This window comes from Rhinichthys klamathensis, unplaced genomic scaffold (assembly GCF_029890125.1).
Source record: "Rhinichthys klamathensis goyatoka isolate OS25496 unplaced genomic scaffold, OSU_Roscu_1.1 h1tg000787l_1, whole genome shotgun sequence".
NCBI classification, from domain to species: domain Eukaryota; kingdom Metazoa; phylum Chordata; class Actinopteri; order Cypriniformes; family Leuciscidae; genus Rhinichthys; species Rhinichthys klamathensis.
Genome location: NW_026607184.1, coordinates 520,959 through 547,097, shown reverse-complemented (window position 1 = coordinate 547,097; position 26,139 = coordinate 520,959). Strand labels below are relative to the sequence as shown.

At 38.0% G+C, this 26,139-nt stretch overlaps 1 protein-coding gene across 5 annotated transcripts in view; it reads left to right on the top strand.

The window, feature by feature from the left end:
- col12a1b (collagen, type XII, alpha 1b) overlaps positions 1 to 26,139 on the top strand; it is a 143,027-nt gene that overhangs the window by 54,031 nt on the left and 62,857 nt on the right. For 3 of the 5 annotated variants that reach the window (XM_056243383.1, XM_056243382.1, XM_056243384.1), the window contains exons 1-12: positions 13,058 to 13,261; positions 14,811 to 14,913; positions 16,955 to 17,071; positions 17,713 to 17,856; positions 18,168 to 18,224; positions 19,758 to 20,021; positions 20,144 to 20,308; positions 20,455 to 20,628; positions 20,731 to 21,021; positions 21,108 to 21,710; positions 22,346 to 22,624; positions 22,829 to 23,104. In XM_056243383.1, the coding sequence (XP_056099358.1) occupies positions 14,844 to 14,913; positions 16,955 to 17,071; positions 17,713 to 17,856; positions 18,168 to 18,224; positions 19,758 to 20,021; positions 20,144 to 20,308; positions 20,455 to 20,628; positions 20,731 to 21,021; positions 21,108 to 21,710; positions 22,346 to 22,624; positions 22,829 to 23,104 (2,440 nt within the window). In that variant the 5' untranslated portion in view covers positions 13,058 to 13,261; positions 14,811 to 14,843. Of the gene's footprint in view, positions 1 to 13,057; positions 13,262 to 14,810; positions 14,914 to 16,954; positions 17,072 to 17,712; positions 17,857 to 18,167; positions 18,225 to 19,757; positions 20,022 to 20,143; positions 20,309 to 20,454; positions 20,629 to 20,730; positions 21,022 to 21,107; positions 21,711 to 22,345; positions 22,625 to 22,828; positions 23,105 to 26,139 lie in introns of those variants that run through there. The other 2 variants (XM_056243385.1, XM_056243386.1) reach the window with 2 other exon arrangements.

Sequence of the window (26,139 nt, the reverse complement as noted above, 5' to 3'; positions counted from 1 at the left end):
TATTTTCATTCCACACATTATTTTCATTTCATATTGCTTTTCTTTTACAGTTTTTCTTTTCATTTGCAGTTTTTCTTTTCATTTCACATAACTTTTCTTTACTCTTTTAGTGAGTTATTGAACAAATTTGTTGCAGACTTTGTATTAACTGTTTTGGAAGGAGTGTATTTGTGGGCTGGGCCAGAGTGATTAATTTTACATGAGAGTAGAGCAAACAGTTATGTTGTCTAACGTCATCCTTCTCAACAATCTTTCGTACCATGCCTAAACACCCTTTCTCGTGCTGACATAGGCTATCATTCCTTCCCCGTGTGAGATGCTAAAGTCGCAGTTACAAAACTTACAAAACGCGTGACTGTCCCCCACCCTGCTCCTCTTCAGAAAAGTAAATTCGCTATCCCATTGATCGCGGTATTTAGTAGCTACATGAGGTTTTTTTTTTTTTTTGGCAGGAGTGCCTTGCTCTGTCATAGCGTCCATCATCCGTTTGTTTTTTTGTTTTCCCCGCGTTGTCACTCATTATCTGACCTCACACACTAACCTCGCGACAACTAGTCCATGGGCCAGACCAGATATTGGTACCATCTGGGTGGGCAAAACCTTACCTGTACTAAATTATTTATGGGGTTAATATAAGTTATTTTTAATATGATAACCTTTCCACAGTCCCAGCTTTTTATACTTTTTTTTTTAGAATGGCATTTTCCTACTTTTATGAATTAGAATTATTTTTGAAAAATACACAAACGCCCAATACCATAATAACAGTGATCTAATATTAATACCAAGCAAACTAAAATATTTGTAAATATTAACAGGCATAATAAAGTCGATATCTTTGAATTCACACTGATATTTTGTTGTTTTGAGTTGTAAAAAATATAAAAGAAAAGAAAAATAACATGTATTGTCGACTCTGTCTACCATTGGAAAGTCATAAAATGTACGTACGATTTGTTCTTAATTTTTGTATAATATATTTCAATAAGTTTTGTTTTCAGGTTCATGTGGAATTTATTAGGTAACAGCTTTGTAACACAAGAAAATAAGAAATGTTGAATTTCAGGTAGATATTAACCCTTAAAGACCTAGACCATTTTTGGAGCACATGACTCGCCTGCTCTTTTCTTTGTTTTTCTAACCCATTATAGCAGTCAGCATCAAGTGCCATATATCATTTTAAATAGGAGAACTTGAAGTCTCAATCTAGCTAATTTAAATGACCAATTTTACATTTATTTTGTCTTAGAATGGATGAATATACCAGAATTAAGAAAAAACGGCAGCAGATTTTTATTTAATTTTTTTACTCAACTCAAACAAATCCTTCTGAAGTTTGGATTTTTTTCCTTTAGAAAGTTGTACTTGGATATTCTAGATTTCCAGATGAAATTTTGACTACATGTAACAATGCCTAAGCAAGTTATAGGCATTTATTATAACATTATTATAGGCGATTTTCAGTGAAAAGCTGGTGTTTTTTTTATTTTTAGATGTGTCCAAAAAAATTCAGGAAGTAAAATAAATATAAACATTGTCATAGAACACTGAAGCAAAAGTGACTTATATATATATATATATATATATATAATGTAGTTTTAACCAATCTGGGCATGCGGGGGTGGGACTAAGCATCAACAATCATTCATGTTTGGCTCAGAGGAACAAACCGCATGGGTTTCTTTGACTAATCAATGCTGATCAAAACTTGATGACGCAATCATATTCCACCTGATGTGGCAAATTAACTACTTGAGGCCAAGAAGATTGGAGAAGAGGTTTACCAAAATTTCAAGACAGAATATCTGGAAACAAGAGTGCTACTTTTCTACGACACGATGACCAAGAAAAAACTGAAAACATTCTCAGAGATCAAGAAGAAGCAACGCAGCCAGGACCAAGCCAAACAGGTAGTCTTGAAGGCCGACAGAAACCTCTTTGGTCACATGATCTTGGTGGCACAGAGCCGACAACTACACATGAGTGATGTCTTGGCTCATCCTCTGGGACCTCTGCCTTGGGTCCTAGCTAACAAGGATGGGTCTCTACGCAAGACCAACAAGGCAGTTTTGGCCAGAGAGTTGGAGAAGAGCATGTCCCCAGCTGAGGAAATCCCAGAGCCATCAACAACCGCCATTGATGGAATGAGCCTGTTACAGAAACTGAAGGGCCAAGACAATTCCTTTGCGCAGTTGGCTGTCTCAGCTCTGGACAACGAGCTGCACGAAGGGGGGAAGAGCCAGCGTATAGATGTTGTCTTTGATGTGTACAAGGACATCTATTACACGGAATGTGAAAATAGAGACACCAGCCACCATAGTCACATGTTTGCCGGGAGCCAGAGCACCTGACATCAAAGCAAATTTTAAAGTGCTGGCTAATGCTAATCGTAAATTATCTAAGATTATTATTCACGTCGGCACTAATGATGTTCGACTCAGCCAAAATTAATGTTAAAGAGGTGTGTGAACTCGCAAGTACGATGTCAGGCACTGTAATTTGCTCTGGCCCTCTTCCTGTACGCAGGAGTGATGAGATAGTTAGCAGATTGTCATCACTCAATGGGTGGCTGTCTAAATGGTGTCCGCAAAATAATATAGAGTTCATAGACAATTGGAAAAGTTTTTGGGGCAAGCCTGACCTGTTGAAAAGAGATGGTATTCATCCCTCCCGGGCTGGTGCTGCTCTTCTCTCTAATAATTTGGCTCATAGTCTTAGAGCTCAAACATGACAATCTGGGGCTCAGGTCAGGAAGCAGACAGACTGGCTAAACCAACCGGCTGCCAGCTGTCTCACGTCACTGAGGTCAGACAAATCCCATTACTTAGAGCCTCTTTCACCTAGATATCATCATATAGAGACTGTGTCTGTTCCCCGAATTAGGCAATACAAAAAACTTCCAAACCCATCTAAGGGTAAAAATTTCATGGCCTGGCTAAAACCAAACAATTACATTACTTTAAATGAGTGCTGTTATAAACATGAACCTCGTCTGAAAGGCAAAGGGGGAGGTGTTGCTGTAATTTATAGTAATACTTTCAAAATTACTAAGAAGTCTAGTTTCAAATATAATTATTTTGAAGTGTTGGTGCTTAATGTAACAACATCGAGTGTAAATGATAAATCACGTTTGAATTTGTGCTGGCTACTGTATACAGGCCACCATACAGACTTTATCAAAGAATTTGCTGACTTTCTATCAGAGTTAGTACTGGCTGCAGATAAAATCGTAATTGTTGGTGATTTTAATATACATGTAGATAACAAAAAAGATGCATTGGGATTGGCATTTAAATATATTCTTAACTCTATTGGAGTTAGACAACACGTGTCAGGACCTACTCATTGTCGTAATCATACTCTAGATCTAATATTATCACATGGAATATATGTTGATGCCATTGAAATTCTGCAGCAGAGCGATGACATCTCAGATCACTATCTAGTCTCGTGTAAACATCATTTAGCCAAGGCTGCAAAGCCGACTCCTTGTTACAAATATGTTAGAACTATCACTTCTGCCACTAAAGATTGCTTTATTAATAATCTTCCTGATCAGTTCCATCATTTCAGCATCCCGGATAGCCTAGAAGAACTTGACACTGCGACAGAAACTTTTAACTCTCTTTTTTCTAGTACTTTAGACACAGTTGCTCCGTTTCGCTTAAAGAAGATTAAAGAAAATAATCCATCTGGGTGACCAATGTGGTTCCATTCTGGCCATGCATGCTCTTTCGGGATGTGATACCACCTCATATCCTGTCGGGAAGGGGAAGGTGTCTGCATTCAAGGCCATGAGAGTCGTACCTTATAAGCTTCTCCACTGTATTAGAGAGGCAGAAGCCACAGATTTACAGATCACAAAATGAACAAGGGCTTTCTTTCTGGCTCTGTACAATCAGAGGAACTCTGTAACCTTGGATGCAACCCGGTATGAAATTTACCGGAAGCGGAACAGTCCCCCAGCAATGAAGACACTAACTGCTACAGAGCGCAATATGCACCTTCATGGAAGACGTGCCAGCCTACAGGTGCTGCTATGGAAAGCTGCAGACCAGCCTGATCCACCTGCTGTGGATATCACCTTGTTTGGATGGAACAGGAAGATGGGCCTAAAGGAAAGAGAGGAACTGATTATACCCACCCAGGATTCAAGTCAAGTTCCTCCTCCTACTTTTTTAGCTGTTGTCAGCTTTGGTTGGAAAGCCGGGTTGAAACCTTGCACATCAGCAAAGTGCAGCTGTGCAGCTGCAGGTCTGGCCTGTACCAGTTATTGTTCCTGCAAAGGCAATGATGGTATATGCTGCAACATACTTACACAACACCAAGAACACAAAGAGAGGGATGAAGGGTCTAGAGAAGATGATGAAAGAACAGACGAACAGTGAATATGATGAGGCTGCCTTTTGTTCATTAATTGTGAGGCATAGCAGTTTGCCTGAAGGTGGTAGCCAGTGTGTGCTTTGTGGGGTGCAGAGGTGAGGCCCTCTTGGTTAGCCTTGCGTCTGGCGGGCTGACCCGGGTTGCCCAGACTCAGTTTTAACTCTTGCGTCCTACAGAGTTTTAACTGGGTCCTCGTTGGATCTTGTGCCTTGTGGACCAACCTGGGGAGCCCTTCTGCCATTCGGGCATTGCCCTAGCGACTTGCATTCTTGTATGGCATGTATATAGTGTATATTTGTACATAGTTCGTTGATCACACATGGTGATGGGTTTAGGTGATGTCATCTCAATGGGTGTCTTAAAGACCTACCCCATTAATATGTATCGTACAGTTTCATGATTCAAGTTATGTTAAATACCCGCATTGATTTTTCCTCCAGAAATGCATGACATTCAGCCTAACAAAGATTCATCGTTTATCCAAAAAGCAATTTTTAATTTTTAAAAATTTTCAGGATGGGATTCAGCCTCACTACACCCGGAAAACAATGCATCAACATTCACAATAGCACTCATGATTGTGAAATGTAAAATTATTTTGTTTACCATAAAAATAACCGAAAATTATGCCTGAAAGTAATCATATTCTGCCTTAATAAATCAAAATATGTCAAAAAATTATCTCTTTGAAATCTGAAAATGCCAGAAATGAAATCAGCATCCTCTAAAACCACTCACATAATATGTGAGTGGTTTTAGAGGATGCTCATGTAGAAATTGACCATACAGTGCAAAATATCTGGTGAAAATGGACAATTAAGCTAATAATGCTAATCATGCTAATTGCTCAACATATGCAAATTAATTAGCATCCGGCAGTTTCTGTATGCTGGGGACCCATACTTCACATTTCTGCAATACAACTTTGGTGTACTCAACATTTCCGGGTTCACCTAGTTGGCTAGACTATTTCATGATATTGGGGTATTACGGTTCACTAATTTGGAACCTACTTTATTTGTGATGAATGAACCACTTGATGAATTATCAACTGGATGAACCAGATTATTTACATGGAAGGTACTTTTGCCATTTTTTCCGCTTACAGGGGTCAGTCACTTCAAGCGGTCATAACCACTACTAAGCTGCCAGTTGGCAAGGGTTATCATGTCAAAACATTATCTAGGGATGCATAGGATGTAAAAAATCACAACTAGAATTTGCCCACCCAGATGGTACCAATACGTGAAATTTTGGGTCTTGGCCCAAGGACTAAACTGCCAACTGCCAATTTTTTCTACTCCGCCCGGGGAGATTTACGGGAAAATCCTAATACGGGAGGACGGCGGGAAAGAAGGGTAAAATACGGGACTTTCCCGGCCAAAACGGGATACTTGACAGGTATGTATTGATTTCATCGTTTTAAACCTTGGAAATATATGTCTGTAAGTGCAAATTCTACACTAAATAGTGATTTAAAGTGTTTAAGGATAATTAGATTGCTATATTTCTGTTATACGCACTCTTAATTCATGTTATTGGTAACGTGCTATGTTGTAGCGTACTGAGTTGACATGCTAATTTATCTTCTGTTTGTACATAATCTCATTTGAATATAATTTCTCTGTGTATATTACTTAAAATTATGTAAAAGGAACTATGTACAAAATCAAATTGTAATGTTAAGCTGGATATGTGAATGTAAATGTGAACATGGATGTTCATACATATTTTTTCTTCTTGTTTGTAGTTTTACAGAAATATTATTGAGAAGCGAATCACCAGTAAAGTCACTAAAGTTATGAAGACTGCTTTCTGGAGTTCTTTTTTCAATTTGTACGCTATCTGTTAAGCCTTTGGTCAAGCTACGCAATTGGTCAGAACAGAATACACACACATTAAGTTGCTGAAGTTAATTGTTCACTTAATTGCTAAAACACTTATTTTCTACAATATTTGTAGCAAAGGTGTGCTGCAACTTTATAATATGCTGATTGAGGCGGCCAAATATGGACTGGATTCCGGTCAGAGAATCAGAGGTCCAACATGACATCATGACTTTGCGTAAACATACACACCACTTTCAATTCAATTTCACTTTCATTTCATGAGATCAGTCTGAGAGGTCGGAGGATAGATTCTTCACAAAGATGTATTTATTGAACAGTCTTTTCTGGATGTCATCTGAACCAGTTATTCTTTGGCAATGATGTCTGTATTAATGGTCTAAAGGAACAATAAAGAAATATAATAACTATCATATTCTGAGAATCATTTACACACTGGCATGATAGTCAAACTACAAATATAATAACAATGATTAACACTTAAGTCTGCATCCTTAACAGTAATACCAGCTTTATCAAGACAAATAGTCACGATAGGTTGAACAATGGTCCATAATGTAAAAACACATTGGTTACACAGTTTAGAATACTGCCGATGATTAGCGCGTCTCTCTCGCGGCAAATTACGGCCGCTACGGCACTCCAAACTCGCCGATGATGACCGCAGACCGATCGCGGGACATCATTCACATGCATTAAGTAAACATACATATGCAGATGTACTTACATCAAGACATAATCGCATTATACAAACATATATAAGCGTGCAGAGCAGAGCCATATAGAGTGAGAGTTGCGACAACTCCATTGACTCCAATGGAACGTTTTTTTTACAGCAATGGCGGCTCGCGGAGCCTCTCAATAGTTCCCGGAAGTAGCAGCAGCGCGGTAGAGTTACAGCAGAACAGACGGTTTGTGATGCACTTTTAAAAGGTAAGACGTTTAAAGAATAAGATTGTATATTATCAGTACATCTGAATCAAATTAACTTGTAACTTTAACTGTATTAAAGCATGCTAGTTGATTATTGCTCTCTAAATTAGTAGTTTTAGGGGACGTTATCAGGTAAAATAAAGGTAATTGGATAAAGTTAATACCGCATAACAAACCACGAACAGCATATTAATGTTTAAACCCGTTCTATTAATGCATGTTTATCCTTTGTTGTGTAATAAGAGGGAAATACTTCTAAACAGAGGTTAAATATAATAAAACAATGGGGACATTGGGGAGTGTGATAGTTGTAATTGATAAAATGAGAATATCGGTTTCATTCCATAAATGTGCAATAACGGGAAAAATCCTTACTTTAGATTTCATATTTGAGTAAGGAAAAACGTATGGTTGGCGTTTTTTATTCATTGTGTTTCTGTTGACTATTACCTGTCTATATTATGATTTAGCTCAGCTGATTTGTATTGATGGGAAAGGGAGATGGAAGTTTATAAGTAAGATTAAAAAACTTGCTTAAAACGGCAGCAAGCCGTGTTCTAGATCAAATCACACTAGGCTAAATGGGGTATTATAAATACCATAACTGTATTATATACTAACTCCTATATATAATTTATCCCGTTTTTGTTTCCTTTATCTCTTTCAACACAAGAAGCACAAAGAGGATTCGGTGGATCCTGAAGACTCCTGCACTGACGCTGTACCCTCATCAGTCTCAGCTCCTTGGATTTTGCAAGACTTTACTTGCTCCTTATTTTTAATAAACATTAAACTTCCCAGTGTTGGTCTTTGTGGAAAAAGTGCAGATACACCTAAGTATGATTAGCACAAAATGTTTAGTTCTATTTAGATTGCTCCTGACTTGAGCATATTTTCTGTGTCTGACAGTACAAGAACAACATAGAGGAAATGCCAGACAACATGCTTGACGTGCAGTTTATTAGACATTTATAAATCCCATTGTGCTAATTCAGTGCAAAAGTGTGTATATATATATATATATATATAGGTCATTGACAAATAAACAAATAAATGTTTTTTTAAATCTTTTCAAAACTGATGTAATGTAAATTTTTGTGTCATGAACAATGTATTTGAACAAGTTTCAGCTGTGAACATTTCTAAGTGTTTAAATTCACCTGAAAGTGTACCAACCTACCCATACTTGAAAGCAGTTTTTACCAGTATTTGATAGAGATCTACAAGGATCATTATGGCTCCTCTGGACAATGCATTATCATGCACACTGCAATTACCATAATAAGAGAGCCATGTTTGCAGTTGTGCCCCCCTGACATACAAATTGCTAGACAAAAGGTTTTCAATTATCAGCTATAAATCTACTGAAACGTATAAAATTTGTTTATATGAAAGGTTAAAATGATGCCATATAATTTCATTTAAAACACCATTTAAATTAGTATTTTAGTCTGTTCATTTGTGCGGACAGTTGCACAACCTGACATTTTGGGGGGGGTTAAAACATAAAATATGTATTATCTAAATGTACTAAAAATAAATTTAAACTAAATAGGTTTTATAGATTAAAGTGATGTATGTCATGAATTTATCAAATTATGTTAAGGAAATAATGTACTTGGACACTTAGGAAATAATGTATGTGTGTGTGTGTATAATCATGTTTTGTTTTAAAATGAAATATATTATGTATTCATTTATATAGTAATAAGTGCATAAGCATTGTAAACATTACGATGAATGCAATTTTACATTTTACTTGTTTGCAATGGCTTCACCTGTTTCCTGCAAGTCACCTGTCCTTGTGAAACCATAGTGAACATTACATGATAACCCTTAAATAACATTCAAGTTTAAGAACACAAAAATACTTCAAAACAACTGCAAAACGGTCTTTAACCAAGGTAAAGTTAGCCAGAAAATATGTTAACAAAGGCAGGCAACACTGGTTGACCACAATAAACATTAAATATCAGCAGATTTTTATCTTTTAAAAACAATATTGCTGTAACTACATACACATACTACATCCAAATGTCAATGTATTATATACATATTGTAAACCAACGCATTTATTGACTACAAACTAACAAAAATCACAGTTCAGCTCTCTACCTCCATCGATTTGAATTGGCGCCGAAGCTCTTCCTGGAACTATCTGAGGTCTACACGAATCACGTGACAACCAAGCTTTTAGAACTTCCGTTGTCGCAATTCTCTCTCTATATGGCTCTGGTGCAGAGATAAACATTCTCCAAGACCGTCTTCCTGTGTATTCCACTATAATCGGTCCGTGTGGCAAACAACTTTGGTTCCTAGGACAGGCTTTCTTACAATATTTAATATGGTTTCTGATGACATTTGTATGTGCATCACATTTGTCATCTTTAAGTTACTCACATTTGTTTATGTATCTCCATGAGACTCTTCAGCAGGTTTCCAGATGGCAGATCTCCAGAAGCGTTCACAGGCAGCTGCTGAATAAAGTGCCAGAAAAGCAGAAGCTGTTTCAGGTATGGTTGTCACTTTTTCTGACCCCTGACAGCGATATACTGTATATATTTAATGTATAATTGAATTAGACCAAATGATATATATGCATAATACTTATTTACTTAAAGGCTGTGTTCACTGCGGGTTTTTTTTTTTTTTTCAGATCTTTCGATCTAATGGACAAAATAAGCTCAGGACATATGAACGCAACTTGAGAAAACCGAACACAAAGAGCATCAGCTTTAGTTTCTCTGACATTCACAAGACCAGCCGAACGCTGTGTGTGTTAGACATCAGGAATGGAGAGAGAACATTGAGCTTGGTATGTTTTTCATCTTCAAACCAAACTTGAGTCTTCAGTCGACACAAAAATCCCGTCTGGTTAGCGCTCTTCCCATAATGTTCACGCGTTAGATCAGTAAGAGGAGAGAAGACTGTCTTTTGTGGCTGTTTGACCACATGAGTGTTTACACTATGAAAGCAATCTGACTACATCCAGAAGTGGACAAGCTCAAAACAGTTTAGACCCCGTTTACACCTGTATTTAGTGTCGTCCACTTGTGGTCCGATTGACCAAAATGTCTCTTAATACCACGTGTAAACAGAGCCTAAGGCACATTTATAAAAGCTACTTCAATGTCCTAATTGAACTAAGGCCTAATCCTGGCTTAATCTAAGCCCTGTCTGTAAAACCAGGCCTATGTGTGGCTTCTGGGTGATTTCTTACTAGCCCAAGCTTAAAGCACCCACTCCCAATGTCTGTATTCAATTTCAAATTCGTTCAAACCGCATAATTTGCCGTGATGCTTGACATGTATTTGAGTTAATAATCATAAACTCTAATCACTAATCATTCATGTGTCTCTTTTCAGGAACTGCATGCGTCATATATCAACTAGTAAAGGCTGTGCCTCAGAAGAAGGACTGATGTCCGCTCCTGCCCTCATTTCTGTTCAAATGTGACGTTATGAGCATTTCACACCATATACTTATTCTTTCATTTGGAAGGTAAACGGGACCAAAGTGATTTAAATAAAACAAACTGTCTGTCATAACTGGACAAATCTTGATTGTTTTACTTTACTAAATGACAATTTAAATGCACCCAAATTAAAATGATTTTAGGACTACTTTTAAGATATTTTTGCCTTGCATTGCACATACTTTGCATTGCACATTTTCTTTATGAAAAATTTCATTATTTTCTTATGATTTTGCGGTGTAATGTTACAGACTTTAGATGTTTTTAAGCTGGTTTTCATGCGATTCATAATCTTTTACAGACTTTATTGTCATTCAACTGTACATTCACTATACAGTTGAGCAAGATTTCGTTGCAAGGCTCTGAATAAAAACAGAAGACAAGTAAAAGAGAAACAGTATAAATATAAATATGTGCAATAAAAAATGTGCGCAATTTGACAATTATGAGACAATTATGACTAGTGCAAATATCTGTAGCAGCAGGATGTGTTACAGTGAAATTCTAGTTATTAATGAGGTTTGTCTTCTGATTTCATGCCTCCTTTTGAGATGTATGTGAAAATATTCTTCTCTAAATAAACTGTTTTTCCGAAAGTATGTAAGTTAGCATTAACTGATGCAGGATGTTTGTGACTCACAATGCAGCGTTTAGAAGCATGGTTTCGATACGGTCTGTTTCTTGGACGTCTTCATCGTTTCCTAGGAGACAAACAGTAATCTGCATTTCCTTTTTGTTCTTCAAAACAATGCGTTTTCAAGGCATATAAAATAGTTTCCAAATGCCTGTACATCAAAGAACTGTTTTCCCCTCTGGAAGTTCAAATTTACAGGAACATCTGATCATTTGAGCTCAGCATTGGTGGTCTATACAGTTGAGCTCATATGGAAATTTATCACATGCATTACGAACAATGTGCTCTTTGTGTCCCATACAAAATCTCTCAGTTCATTGCAGAGATTGAAACAGACGTAGCTAAAATAATTGCATGCTAATTATAAAACTTTTAAAGTACAGATCATTAATTCTGCAAGCCATCTATAAGGAGCAGTAGAAGTTCAAGCTTTCCCTTGATCAATAGAACTATAATGCATTTCTCTCGAACATTGAGAGTAATGAGCTAATGATCAAATTAAAAACAGTCCTGATCTCAGCTGAAACAACTAATAGACTCAATGATCACAAACCAAACTCTACCCGGACTCCCAGTTGGCAGGCACCCATGTGTTTTAAATGTCTAAATGTTTATTCCTCAGATGGGTAACAGAACTCTTCATTTATGGCTTGATAATGAGATCGGGGGTAGTTTTGATTCATAAGATGTGATCCCCTCTGTGTGTTACCCGATTCGACCACTAGGGGGCTTCATATTCAAATAAATGGAAATGCATGGTTGTAAAACTGATCTATAGGCTCAAGTTAACTCAGTCATAAGTACAGTTTACCATTTTATTTGGTTGTTTAACCGTTTTTACAGTTTTTCTGATATTGCTGGGCACAATTGCTTTAATCTTGATATCTGTGTTTTGGACGCGGTAGATGAATTTGACCGGATCTAGCTGGTTATTAGCAGGTCCTGAACTACTGAAACATGTTCCTAAAAAAAGCTACTAGCCTAGCATATAAGCTTGATTTTCCAGCAGGGGTTTAATATCACAGAGAGAGAGAGAGAAAAATAATACTTAATAAGTAGCTGCTAAGTAACAACAATAAAAGTTTGATTGCAAGACGAGTCAAAATATTGCACAACTAGCAAAAAAGTAGTTGTGTTGGCGTGAAGATGATGTTACCAAAGCAACCACTCAAGCGCCTGCCGTTAGGACCGTTGAACGATAGCCTACGTCAGAAACAGTATCGATATTGTCATTATTACGATATTTTATGTTTAGCGTACTACATATTGCACGACATTGTATGTAAAAACGCTTCGTGATGTTTTACTATAGTTGTCGGCTGATTCAACTGTGCTGGGAGCACCATAAATCATTTTTTTCGTTTTTTTTAGTGGCGCGAAATCTCCTCAGATTGTAGGCCTACAGAAAATGACCGAGGTATATTTATTTAAAATGTTCGCCCTTCTGAAAACCACATTCTAATTACTTTAATAGTTACTTAACTTTGGAATTGAGTTAAAAACAAAAGCTATATAATCCTGAATATAGGCTATCAAAATAAATGATAAAAGTGCGATTCCTATTTAATCTCGTCCGTGGTAGCCTAATGTAGCCTAGGCTATTTCATATTAATTCCTGCTGAAACCAAAAACATAGATAATAAGTGACATGCTGCAGGAATGCCGAAAATAAGCGCGAGTTTCCAAAAGCGCATCCCAACACATCCATCCATCACACGGTGACGTCAGAGCTTCGGGTTCGGGATTGGGATCAGCCCCCTGTTTAGAAGCACATTCTAGTCTGAGATCCGGTGCATTTGAAAACAGCCTTCACGAGCTGTGGGTGATCAGATCCTCCTCTTCATTTTCATCTCCATCACCACAGCATCACGGAGAATCTCTTGCCTTTCTGAAAAGACCTTTAAATCCCTTTGCATCCGGGCGAAACTTCCTCTTTCATTCAACAGTTTTGTGATGTATTGAGAGATTTTGGAAACTTTGGGGAGTTTGGTAAGTGCTCATGTGGAGTTTCTTCTTTTATTGATAAACCTATTTAAACTTATATGGAGGAAGGTGTTATTGATCTTAAATGTGAGACGAATTAAATGTAATATGAAGTGATGAATGTGTGCACACTGACCCATTTTCAGCTGCTCTGATCACTTTTTCCATAGACGTTTGAATGGTGATTTCATTTTTTCCACCACCCTGCTATTGTGCTCTTTTAAAGTTGTTTGGGATGATACTTATCTATTTTCTTTAGTTGAGAAATCTAGATAACTTAAGACTCATAAGACTTCATTTATTGGGGCATTTTTATGTTTATTTACCTACTTCACATGCACTGTGCTTAAAGAATACAGGTAGAAGAGCTTAGATAAATATAATTAAAAGATTTAGAGTGAGGTTCAAAACTGTTTTTCTTAATAAATGTTCAGAAAGCATGTTTTCACCGTATATGAGAGGTTTTTAAGACTGGTTTAGCCTTATAATTGCTTTTTCATTCAACTTTACCTAAATTCTTACACTATTACAACACCAAACTCAAGACAACGTGTGCCTGCATGCTAGTTTTGACTCACACTTTGCATGTAGATTCATCTATCCTATTAAAAAAGCTGTAATTTTTTAATTAAAATGCTGCACGTGACCAAGTGTATTTTCTTCAAGTTTTTTTTTCCCTTCATTAATTGAAATAAACTTTTGCCCTAGTTGATTTCAGAAAGTCTTGCCATGTGATGAATGCCTTTTCTAAAGTCCAAATGTAGTCGTAATTAATATGAGGTCATGTATAATGTATAAAAGGACTGGAAAACCGTTGTTTGAAATAGTTTTAGATTGAGTAATCATGCCAGAATGCAGGACACTGCTTGAAATGTCAGGGCAAATACTGATTGCTGAGTGATATTAATGAACAACTTGAACTCAATGTGCAAATATTTTGTGAGCTGCTTGTTCTTGCGTTGGTAATTATTTATAGCGACATGCAATATGTCTAACACAGACATCAAGCACATTGCCAAAGTTTAGAGACAGAGCATCATAAATATATGGATGTGAAATCTGAATTTGTCCAGGCACAACAGGGGGCGCAGGAACCCTGCAGAAAAGTTTTTCAACCCCTGATGTGCGGGATCCAAAATCAGGCAAATTTCCAGACAATAGCATATAGTCTATGAACTCACAGTTTCCGACGTTAAACGGATGAATCAGTGGGGTTTGCAATGACATACAACATATGCAGTTTATAATCGCTTTACAGTTAAACTGATGTAGACAGAGAATGTTTTTCTAAGGCCCACAGTGAGTTATTTTAATAAAGTGACCTTGTTTTATAAATATTTTCCAAAAAGTTTTGGAGTATTAACCATGGAAAGATTTTTTTTTTTTTCTGACCAAAGAAACAGCTGGAATTTTGAATGAAGAAATAATTAAAATCAGATTTGAATGAGATCTCTTGCAGTGAGTTGTGCTGGAGTCCAGTGCATACTCTCTTACTTTTTATTTCTGGATTGATTTATGAGCAGCCTATGTGTGTGTAATATGGTTGATTTTTCAGATTGATTGATGTTCTGCTGATACTGGGGTGAAGATGTCGGTCAGGCGTTTGGCAGCGGCCGCTCTCTTAACACTCACAGTACTGACATCAGTGAGAGCTCAAGGTAAAAAAGCCATCAAATCTGTCCCCATTCACCCTGTTAAATTAAAAATACTTTATTCCAACAGTTTATATCATAGTCTATTGTTTCTAAAAAATATATAAATAATAACTGTACTATAACGTTTGTCTCTATATAAGTGTGTTCAATATTTTTCAATTTACATTCAATCTCCAAAAATAGAGAAGAAAAATAGTTTCTGCTAATGTAGATGTGCATTTCTAAGTGTTGTGTCTCTTTTTAGACACTAGATCGAGGAGTTTTACTCTCCTATAAGATTTGTTTTAAACAATTTGCGGTTTTAATGCTAGTTGAAATAGAAATGCATGACAGGACAGGATATTTCATTTGATCTAACTGTGTTTTTCAGCAACTTCTTCAAGAGTATCAACTGTAATATATTTCAATTGCAAATTATAGGATAGAACATGTAAGGCCAATCCAGCAAATGTTTAGTATTGAATATGACTTGGTTTTAAATATTTTCCATATGCAACTTAAGACCCACGATCATTTGCTGGATACCAGATATCTCAGTCAGACAGATTCACGTTCAACTTTTATTTCTCTAGTAAAACACTTTTTCATTTATTTAAGTATTTACAGTATATCTTTCAGTAACCGAGCTCTTTGTAGGTTTGAACAGTCTTAGAGGTATTAAAACTGTGACTTAACCCTATCAAATCATTGAATAAACGACAGGGTGTTAAAGCGCACATTGCCAGAGTTCAGTGGAAAGTATAGTGGAACATTTTACATTTTTTATTGTACAAATAAACATGTGGAGGCCAAGTTTCCCTTCCCCACTTTCCGCACTCTTAGAGAACAAAAAGACAAAATATGAGCTTTATTTTTTTTTTCTAAGGAAAGAGTGTGTTACTTCTCAATGCTGTAGTATGTAAAATAAGACAATTCTTAGTTTAAACATGTTCCACTGATATAAAATACAAACAAATACCTTAACCAACGTTATCACTTTCTTATATGAAATGGTTAGCATAGCAAAATAAATGTTGTTAAATGATCTTCGAAGTTTTTTTGCACCAAAACTGGTTTGGGTTGTGTGGACCCAAAAAAAGAAAGAACAAATCTAGAATGGGTGATGAATCGGTGTGAGTTAGCGGTTGTGTTGGACCCTTTTGGAGTCAGAAATGGAACCGATTGTGACATCTGGTCAGCCAGGTTGGTAAATCTTGATTTTGGCGAACCTGTTCCCGGTCAAGCTTAAGCCCTGGTCAAAATTTGACCAGAGCCGCAGCTTCACAAAATATTTTATTGTGATATTCTGAGATGCACACACAAACTCTATGTTCCACACAGACACTGACTTTTCAAACACAATACAACACAAAATACCATAAGAATATCACTTTAAAATATTTCAAAGTCCTCTACGTGTGCGTCTTGTACATGAAATCCTTTTAGTCCCCAAGTTGTTGCAGACAACTTTTCATGTACAAGTGCATGAGTCTTCTAGTTCATCTAGACTGGTGCAATGTTACGTAACCTCTTTTCGTTTATATATTCACTTGTTTGTCACTATCCTGTATTTTCTTATTAAAGGTTGTCACCCTTTTAAGCGGTTTGCAATGGAAAGTGATCACATTAATGCAGTTGCACATAAAATGTTACCCATTATTGTCAACTTTCAAGTCCATTGTACAATCACCATTTCTTGTCTATCTGTGACGTCAACTATTGACACAGTTCAACACAGCTCTTCTGGCTGTGTTGGGTTGACTGGATTGACTGCATGCACGTCACAAGTTATGGCCTGATGTAATGTTCTGTCGAGGTCTTTGTGGAACGCGCTTTACGTGTCTATGCTTGAGTAGTCAATGGCCCTACGGTCAGACAGCTCAAACAGATGTCATTTTTACCCAAAATGGCCGCCGTCCACGTTTGTTTCATGTTGCCTTGAGTCCTTGCCCAACAATGAACTTCACTGTTGGGATTTCGTCCATAAACCTGTATGCTCTTCTCATAAATACAGCTTTTGGAATGGTTTCTTGGAAATAACTTGATTCACCTCCTCTTTCCACAGTAATGCCTCCATCAGACTTGAGGTTTAAGATTTTAAATGAAAACACAGTGCAAATGATATGGAAGCATCCGCTGTCAAGGACCGAGGGCTTCAGAGTACAAGTGACATCGGATACAGGTTGGTGAAACGGTGAAAGCACCAAACGTTTTGGAATTATAACGGCAAGCAACATAAAACAATTGCTAGGTTTTATGTCAGTGACGTGTTTCGGACTGGAAATTGATATTCAACAAGGAAAAAGAAGTGACAGAACTCATTTTTATCAATTGCCAATTGACTGGATTCTGAATAAGTTGGCACTCCATACCAGAAATTTTGTAGTATGAAAGAAAACTCATGTCGGCTAACATTAAGTGTTATTCAGACATGCAAGGGTTGTTTTTTTGATCTACTGCCACTGAGCCCATGAGAGAAGCACTTAACCTACGGTTACTCATGGGGAACCGTAGTAAGTGTACCTTATGTTGCTTGAGATAAGAAAGCATCTGGTAAATGACAAGTAACCTTTAAACTCACTGCCACAGGCAACTCTTGGGAAATGCGTTCTGGCGTGCCCTTCAAAAAATTATTTAAACATGGACCGTTACTCATCGCTTGTCTTGGGAAGTCATTAATGTTTCCCTAATCTAGGTCTTGTGTGTCTAGACTAGATTTATCTACTTATAAATGAAGGGTGGCTAGGTATTATCTTCATGTAGAATGTATATCATGATATGACATTTAAACATTGAAGATGCAATGTTCCCTTCTGCCTGTAGAAGAGCCTGTTAAGGAATTCACACTTCCTCCAACCTCAACCAAAACCTCCATCAGAGATTTGACCCCCGATGTGGATTATGTTGTTACGATAACTTCATATTTTGGATCTGAGGAGAGTATACCAATCTCTGGTCAGATTACAAGTAAGTGGCAGGGCATCTTATTCTTTAAATATGCCATTTAGGGATCCCATGGTCATGTAAGCCTGGAAGTTTGAGGGAATTTTTAACTAATTTAAAATTGTTGATTTGAAATACAAAAATTCTGTTACACTCTGTACAGTACACTCTAAAATTGATATTTAATTGACTAGAAATGGCTTTTTGTGATTGCAATCTCTATAAAACAGAGTGGAGAAAGCATTGAAATTGATTGGCCAAAGGGTATGGGAACCCTTTTAATGGAAGGAATACTTTTGCCTTAATATTTATTGATGTATTGTTTTCTGTTTTAGTCCAATCAAGCAGTATTGGAGGAGGTCCCAGGAAACCTCAGGTCTCAAATTCAGTCAGTAAGTACACACCTCCAGGCTCTTTCCATTGCTTCTGTGGTCTCTACATTTTATTGGGAGTTTCCATACTAGTCAGTACGCAAATGTGTGTATGCCATTCTTTCTTTCCGAATTTATGATTCCTGATAACAATTTAGCTTGTTAGTCAGCATTAACTTTTCCAGACATGATCAATTCGAGCCAACGTTTCCAGCATGGCTTTTGGGTGAGAGTTCGTAAGTGGCCCCTTTCGCCTTGTTTGAAATAAAAACCTGAACCTCTCGCAATACAGAAAGTGGAAAGCATTACAGCCTCTCTCTTTACAAGAGCGCTGTGGCCTCGTCCTCCAGATGAAGGTGAACAGCTTTACTTTTCCTTTCCTACATTAAGTAGAAGTGGAAAATCCAAACACCCCCCCCTCACACCCCACCCGAATACCATAACGGTTAGTTAGCTGCCTTCTGCAGACGACTCGCTAACAAAACCCAGTTTCAATGCTCCAGTGCTTCCCTTCTGCAGGCGCAAGTGATTTTTTTAAATCTAATTACGGTAATAAAGGAAGGCAAGCTACGATATGTCAACAAAATCCTGTTCTTTACCCATCTGCCAACATCTCACCAAAGATGAAGCCGACACAATCCCTTCAAGGGCAGCAAATTCCACAAATCGGGATAGAGGGCAAATATGATTGAAAGATGAGGAATTTTTCCAAACCGTATAGAGGATTAAGATTAATGGAGTTCAACAGAGAGGGAATGACTAGTAATGACTCGCCTAATAGGATTTCGTATAGAGACATACTCAACCCATGTGTCAATGGGGAATGAGTTGTAACCGGTGTGTATTGCATAATAGATAAATGTGGTGCTGTTATAAAGGGTATCCCCTTTGTATTTGTACGTGTACATTTTCTATATTTTGATAGACGCTGAAGCATAAAGTATTAACTAACACATAAACCTTTTTGCATATTTACAACATTTGAGACATCCAAATCTACAGAAACCTCTGAAATTGTCATAATCTTTGCGAAGTTGCTGTTGCAGGTGACCAATGTGCATTACTCTCATTTATCGTTAAATGATGGAGAAAAAAAGTATGTAAACAAAAGAGAAAAATATGTGAAAAATGTCACAATGGTGAATTAAACTGTAAAGTAAGAATTAAGAATTATGTTAAACATACTTAAACTCATTCATCAACATATATATTCTATTAATTCAATATTATTTGAACCTCTAAGGAATCTCTAAAGTTGTACATTTGTAAAAGGGTTTATTTTGTAGCAGCGTCTATCTAAAGTTAAAAAAAAAAATATGTGAGATTTATAATCTTACCATGCAAATGAAATCACAGGGTTTTATAATACTAAAAGATTTGGTCTTTTTCTTAAATGGAAAAATAGGTCAGAATTTTGAGTTAAGTGCCAAATGTGTTTGCCAAACCTCTTGAATGGTTTATATTTTAGAAGCTTTGCATCCTTTTCAAAAATTCATGCCCTTATCTGAAGTTAAACAAGCTTCTGACTCATTGACCTCTCACTCTTTTTCCCAGAATGCTCAGTAAGTGCCATTGCTGACCTGGTCTTCCTGGTGGACGGTTCTTGGAGTGTCGGGCGGGAAAATTTTAAATTCATCCGCAGTTTCATAGCAGCCATGGCAGGCGCGTTTGACCTTGGAGAGGACAAGACTAGAGTGGGTGTGGTTCAGTACAGCACGGACACCAGAACCGAGTTTAACCTTAACCAGTACTTCAAACAGGCCGAGCTGCTCAGAGCCATTAACAATCTGCCGTACAAGGGTGGCAACACCATGACAGGTACCAAATTTATACTTTTGAATTCATACTGAAACCTACAGATAATATCACTGCTGAACAACAAAGCTACAATGTGAATTTCAAGTCTGTGATTGTTTTTGTTTTTTTGTGTGTGTGTGCAGGCGAAGCCCTGGACCACCTGCTGAAAAACATGTTCACAGAGACCGCCGGTGCTCGTAAGGGATTCCCCAGAGTAGCCGTAGTTATCACAGATGGGAAATCTCAGGACCCTGTGGAGGGTTACGCCAAGAGGTTGAAGAATGCTGGAGTTGAAATCTTCACTTTGGGTATGTGGTCATTCATCACTGGTGTCTTTCTCGGTCTGGATTTCTTCTTCACAGAACTTGGCAGCTTTCAAGAAATCCATCCACACAGAAGAAATCCTTGAAAAGAATTTTGAGAAATAATGCTATAATTTATTATTTGTATTCAGGGATCAAAGAAGCAGATGAGGAAGAGTTGAAACAAATGTCTTCAACGCCCTACAGAACACACGTGTACACTGTGCCAAACTTCGATATGATCAAAGCTGTGGAGAAATCACTAATCACGCAGGTGTGCACCAGTGTGGATGACCAGCTCAACTCGCTGGCTAGCGGCGAGGAAGGTAAACAAACAATAACAATTGTAAATCTGCTTTAGCAGGTTTATTAAACACAACCCCGAGCATTAAACATGACCCCATTTTCCTCTTTTTGTTTATTTGCAGTTGTTGAACCAGCTTCAAACTTGCAAGTCACAGAGGTTGCATCCAAGTCAATGCGGGTGACGTGGGATGAATCTATAGGGGAAGTGAATGGATACAAGGTGCAGATGGTTCCCATGTTGGCTGGGAGCAAACGCCAAGAGCTGTACGTTGGGCCAACTCAGACCTCTGTGAATGTGAGAGATTTGTCCCCTGATACAGAGTACGAAATCAGCTTGTTTGCACTCAAAGGTCTGACACCTAGCGAGGCAGTTATGGCGATGGAGAAAACCCAGCCTTTAAAAGTATCATTAGGTGAGGAAAGGTCCACACTCTTTAACTATCCACAGTAATCCAATGATTAAATAGTTGTTTGACCCGCAAGCTCTTTTTACTTCTAGAATGTTCTCTTGGTGTGGATGTACAAGCCGACGTTGTTCTCCTGGTCGACGGTTCCTACAGTATCGGTCTTGCAAACTTCGCTAAAGTTCGAGCTTTCTTGGAAGTCCTGGTCAACACCTTTGACATTGGGTCAGAAAAAGTTCAAATCAGCTTGGTCCAGTACAGCAGAGACCCACACACTGAGTTCTACCTAAACACCCACCACGATCTGAGCGCTGTGGTCAAAGCCGTGAGAACGTTCCCCTACCGCGGTGGCTCCACGAACACCGGCAAAGCTATGACGTATGTGAGAGAGAGGATTTTTATTCAAACCAGAGGTGCTCGAGCGAATGTACCTCGTGTTACGATTCTGATCACCGATGGAAAGTCCTCGGATGCTTTCAAAGACCCGGCGGCTAAGCTTAGGAACACGGATGTAGAGATTTTCGCAGTGGGCGTGAAAGATGCTGTCCGGTCTGAGCTGGAGGCGATTGCTAATTCTCCAGTGGAGACCCACGTGTACACCGTAGATGACTTTGATGCCTTCCAGAGGATTTCCAATGAGCTAACCCAATCCATCTGTCTCAGAATTGAGCAAGAGCTTCTGAACATCAAGAAGAGAAGTAAGTATCGTTTGATTTTTTCACTAACTGCTGTTAAATTTGTCGGTCTCTCTGTCTGGACTTGCATAGAACCATATGGTTCGAACTCTGGTTTTGTACCAATCTGTACAAAAGTTCAAAGGGTTAGTTGGCACAAAAATTGTAATTCTGTCATCATTCACTCACTTTCACTTTCTTTCTTTCTTTCTTTCTTTCTTTCTTTCTTTCTTTCTTTCTTTCTTTCTTTCTTTCTTTCTTTCTTTCTTTCTTTCTTTCTTTCTTTCTTTCTTTCTTTCTTTCTTTCTTTCTTTCTTTCTTTCTTTCTTTCTTTCTTTCTGTGGATCACAAAATAACTTATTTAGCAGAACGTCCAAGCTGCTAAATTCCAAACGATAAAAATAGTAAGCAAAGCTGTCAAGCTCAAAGAATAAACAAACAAACAAGCACCAAAACATATTAGTTGTGTGCTGTATTTCAAGTCCGCTAATGTCATAACATAGTTTGGTGTCGGAAACAGGCCAATTTAAAATCTATTAGGTGCTGCCTGAGCCTGTAGTTGTTCTGTAACCTTTTTTGGTATTAAATTGGGATGTGAACTAAATTATCACGTCTATTTAAAATATTAAAATATATTTAATTTCTGCTCTCCCTTCTAGGTCTGATTGCACCCAGATCTCTGACCTTCTCAGAGGTGACCTCCAGAAGTTTCCGAGCTTCTTGGGTAACAGATGCCGTGGATGTGCAGTCATATCTGGTGCAATACAAGCCTGAAGCTGACACAGAAGTGGGCTACATCTCCGTCTCTGTGCCGGGAGAAACTACTACGGCCGTCTTACATCACCTTACTCCAGTCACAAAGTATGAAGTCAAGGTTTACGCTCAATACCAGAAGGGAGAAAGCTTTCCTCTATCAGACTTTGAGACCACACTAGAAGGTTAGTGACTGTTATATATAAATGTTAGCTTAGCTAATTGCTTTTAAAGGAATGTTGTTCTTTTTGATTGTCTTTCTTTTGTGCAACACAAAGGTTTTTTAAAGAATATCCTGGCCATTGTACCTGATGATATTTAGGGTAAACTTTTCATTTAAGAGTCCCAACATTGACCTTTTTGTAAATTCTATGTACCGATTTGTGCAGAACAAGGATCCGTGAACAACCTGAGGGTGTCCGAGGAGACCACAAGCAGTTTCCGTGTCTCATGGGGGGCGGCTCCTGGTCCAGTAGTGCGGTATAGACTCACGTATGTTCCAGTCCAAGGGGATAGTGGGTTGCTAGAAACTGCAACAGTTGGCCCCGAGACCACCATCGTTCTGCAGCAACTTTACCCAGTTACGACATACCGTGTCTCTGTGGCAGCCGAATTCCCATCAGGTGTTGGACCTCAGATGCAGATTGATGGAACAACCAAAGAAGGTGATTGGAACAACTTAAAGTTTTTACATTCATCTAGGTCACGTGTGCCCACTCATTCTAGCATTTTCATTGGTTGCTTCCCAGGCATTTATAGACCCACAAATTGCTTGAGGGTGTGAATCTCTGGTATTTCAGAAAACTGTTGTAAAGTTTAACCACGATTGCTTGAGCAGCCAAACACCTTAAGTGAATGGAAAATCAAAGTTGATTTTGACAAAAACTCTATGAGACGTTTCCCAGAATTTCTTTCGTTGAGTTGGTGATAAATGTCTGTTTGGTTAGGCAAAACCTCTGGGTTCTTTATCAAGGCTGAGAGTAGTTAGTGTCCAAGCATGAGCCAGATGTGTCTTAATGGCTGCCTACAGCAATGCAGCTGCAGTCTGTCCACAGTTATTATCTGCGAAGGACAAATCCCAGGTCATGACTTTTAACTCCTGTGTTAAACTAGAGTTTAATCTCTGCATTGTCTCTGTTTCAGTCAACAGATTAGTTTTTTTGCTGCTTGCTAGAGACACGATTCCTCAAAACTTGTTGAGAAGAGGTGTGCTGTTACTAAGGCTGGCCACACACTTGAAGATACAACGCCCAAAGATCTGGGGAGTGTAGCCTGATTCGAGTCTTCTCGCAACCGACTTTGTCCAAAAAAATCCTCAATTTTGTGGTGTCATTATGATAATTTGATAATTGCGTCGTAAATATCAAACATGTTTTGACTCTTGATTACTCTTTGACTTGTTACCCGCATAAAAAAACCTGCATAAAAAAGCAAAGTAAAAGTAGTCCATATTACGTGTGCACTTTATTCCATGTCTGAAATATAATATGGCATACGATAAGAATATAGCATACAAGACATGTGGACTACTTTTTTTTTGGTCATTTTTGGAGCTTCCCAGTCACCATTTATTTTCATTGTCAATCATTTGTAAATGAAAATATATGGTGGGATCAAACCAGCAACCTACCAGGTACAATTACTTTATCCAAAGAAGCATAAAGGAGCAACCTAGGATTAAAGGAACACTAAGTAAGATTTTTTACCTTAAAATAATGTTTCCAAAATCGTTTCAGTGGTTCATTAAGTCGTAACAGGGTGAAAGGCACTTCTGGATTCGCTTTGCGGTCCTGTATCTGCTATAACCACGCTATGTAAGATTGCCAGATCGGGTCGCGTTTCTGTAGTTCTAATGAGACATAAGAAAACTACAAATTTGACTTGCTTTACGTCAAGCGTTACAATAGTCATTATTTTGTTTTTCTTCGTTTCTGATGTCGCAATACATCATACTTTCATGAAATCATGCAACATACTCTACCTTGTCTGTGGACATCGTTCATCCCAAAGCGGGTGCTGGATAAACAGCGAGCGTGTGTGGGACAGTAGGCTGCGTTAGGCTAAATTATTTACAACAGCGGTAATGGACAATTCCGCTTCCAACCTGTCGGTGACCACAGAGGAAAAGTTACTTGGTGTTGCTTTAAAGGCATCTGTAAAATAACATTAGCACTAAGGCTTCTGAGAACCAAAGAATATATCCCAGACATATCCCATTTCTCCATAAGAAGAAAAAAGTCCACTCAAATGTGGAGTTGTTGTAATTATATATTGTTTGTGTAAATGCAAAAGGTGCCCAATGAAAGTCCCTGTGAGTGCATTGCAGCATAAGATCTGAGGTTAATTTTTGTAATAATTTGAGAAAGTACAGCCTTGGAAGGACAAGGGCATTTTTAACATCCTCAGCCCCTGTCAGAAAGGATAAACAAATAGGTTGAACTGAGTCAAGTGATTATAATGCTCTTTCTTTCCTTCAGCCCAGATAAACAGCTCACAGGTCTCATGGGGTTTCAGAGGAACGAATCTTAAGCTACAGTAACATGGCTACAGTGTACTCTAATGAAATTACCAGAAGCAAAGCTTGCCCAAGACCTTAAATCACTGAATTCCGGTAATCTTATGTCACAGAATCTGCAGTGTCAGATTTGAGGGCCAAAGATTAGAGCCCAGAAAGAGTAAGATTTGAGTGATGGAAAACCATCCAAAAATAAAAATTCTGTCATCATGGAGAATAAAAGAAGTACTCTGAGATGTCAAGAGTATTTTTTGTCCATGCACTGAAAACATATTGTGACCGAAATTGAGTAAAGTACCATAAAGGTTGTCCAAATGAATCATGCTCTATATAATTCTAAAGCTATATTATATCTGCCATTAGCTATATTCATCTGTTTCAGTAATGTAGACCTGGTATGGATCAAATAAAATGGTATCTCTTATCATATGTTTTGGTATTCACCGCCATTACTTTGCCTAGCTGATGGTCATACATATGGTGGATGAGGAAAAAAAAGTCACATGACTGAAAAAGACGAGCTTCTGAAGACTTGGAATATAGTACACAAGTGGTGCTTTTTGTAATTTGTGAAGAGATTTATGGGTTTGGAAGAACAAGAAGTAAATGATGTCAGAATTTTTGGGTGAATGTTTCTTTAAGTGAGATTAAGGGTGTGTAATGAGGGTTTGCATTTGGTAAGCTAGAGATTTGGCCTGGTGCATCATAGTGAAGTTCAAGTTTAGTTCAGGGTTAAATCATAAACTGTGGACCATTCCTCTAGCACACAGAAGTCCCTGTTCTCAAAATATGATCTGTGAGGAGCGTAGCATTGTGGCTTGAATATGGACTGACATTGAACATGTCATTGAACATGTGAGATGGTAATTTCAGTTCCTCCATCCATCCATTGAGACTCAGTCGGTGGGAGCTGGGCTAAATTAAGTTCTCAATTGCACAAAATTACATAATGCAGGAACTATGCACCTCCGTCCCACTCCGGAACAAAGGAGTAGAGCAGTTACCCAGACATCTCTGTTCCTTCCTTTGCGTCCTCAGGAGGATATGCATAAGGCAGAGCACAAAAGATTTCCGTTCTGTCCCCAATCTGATGCAGGTGTATTGACCGGGCTCTGGTCCAGTTTATGACCTAGTGTGTCCATTTGTAGAGCAGAGATTCAGTCCCAGATGCTATGTACATTTTGA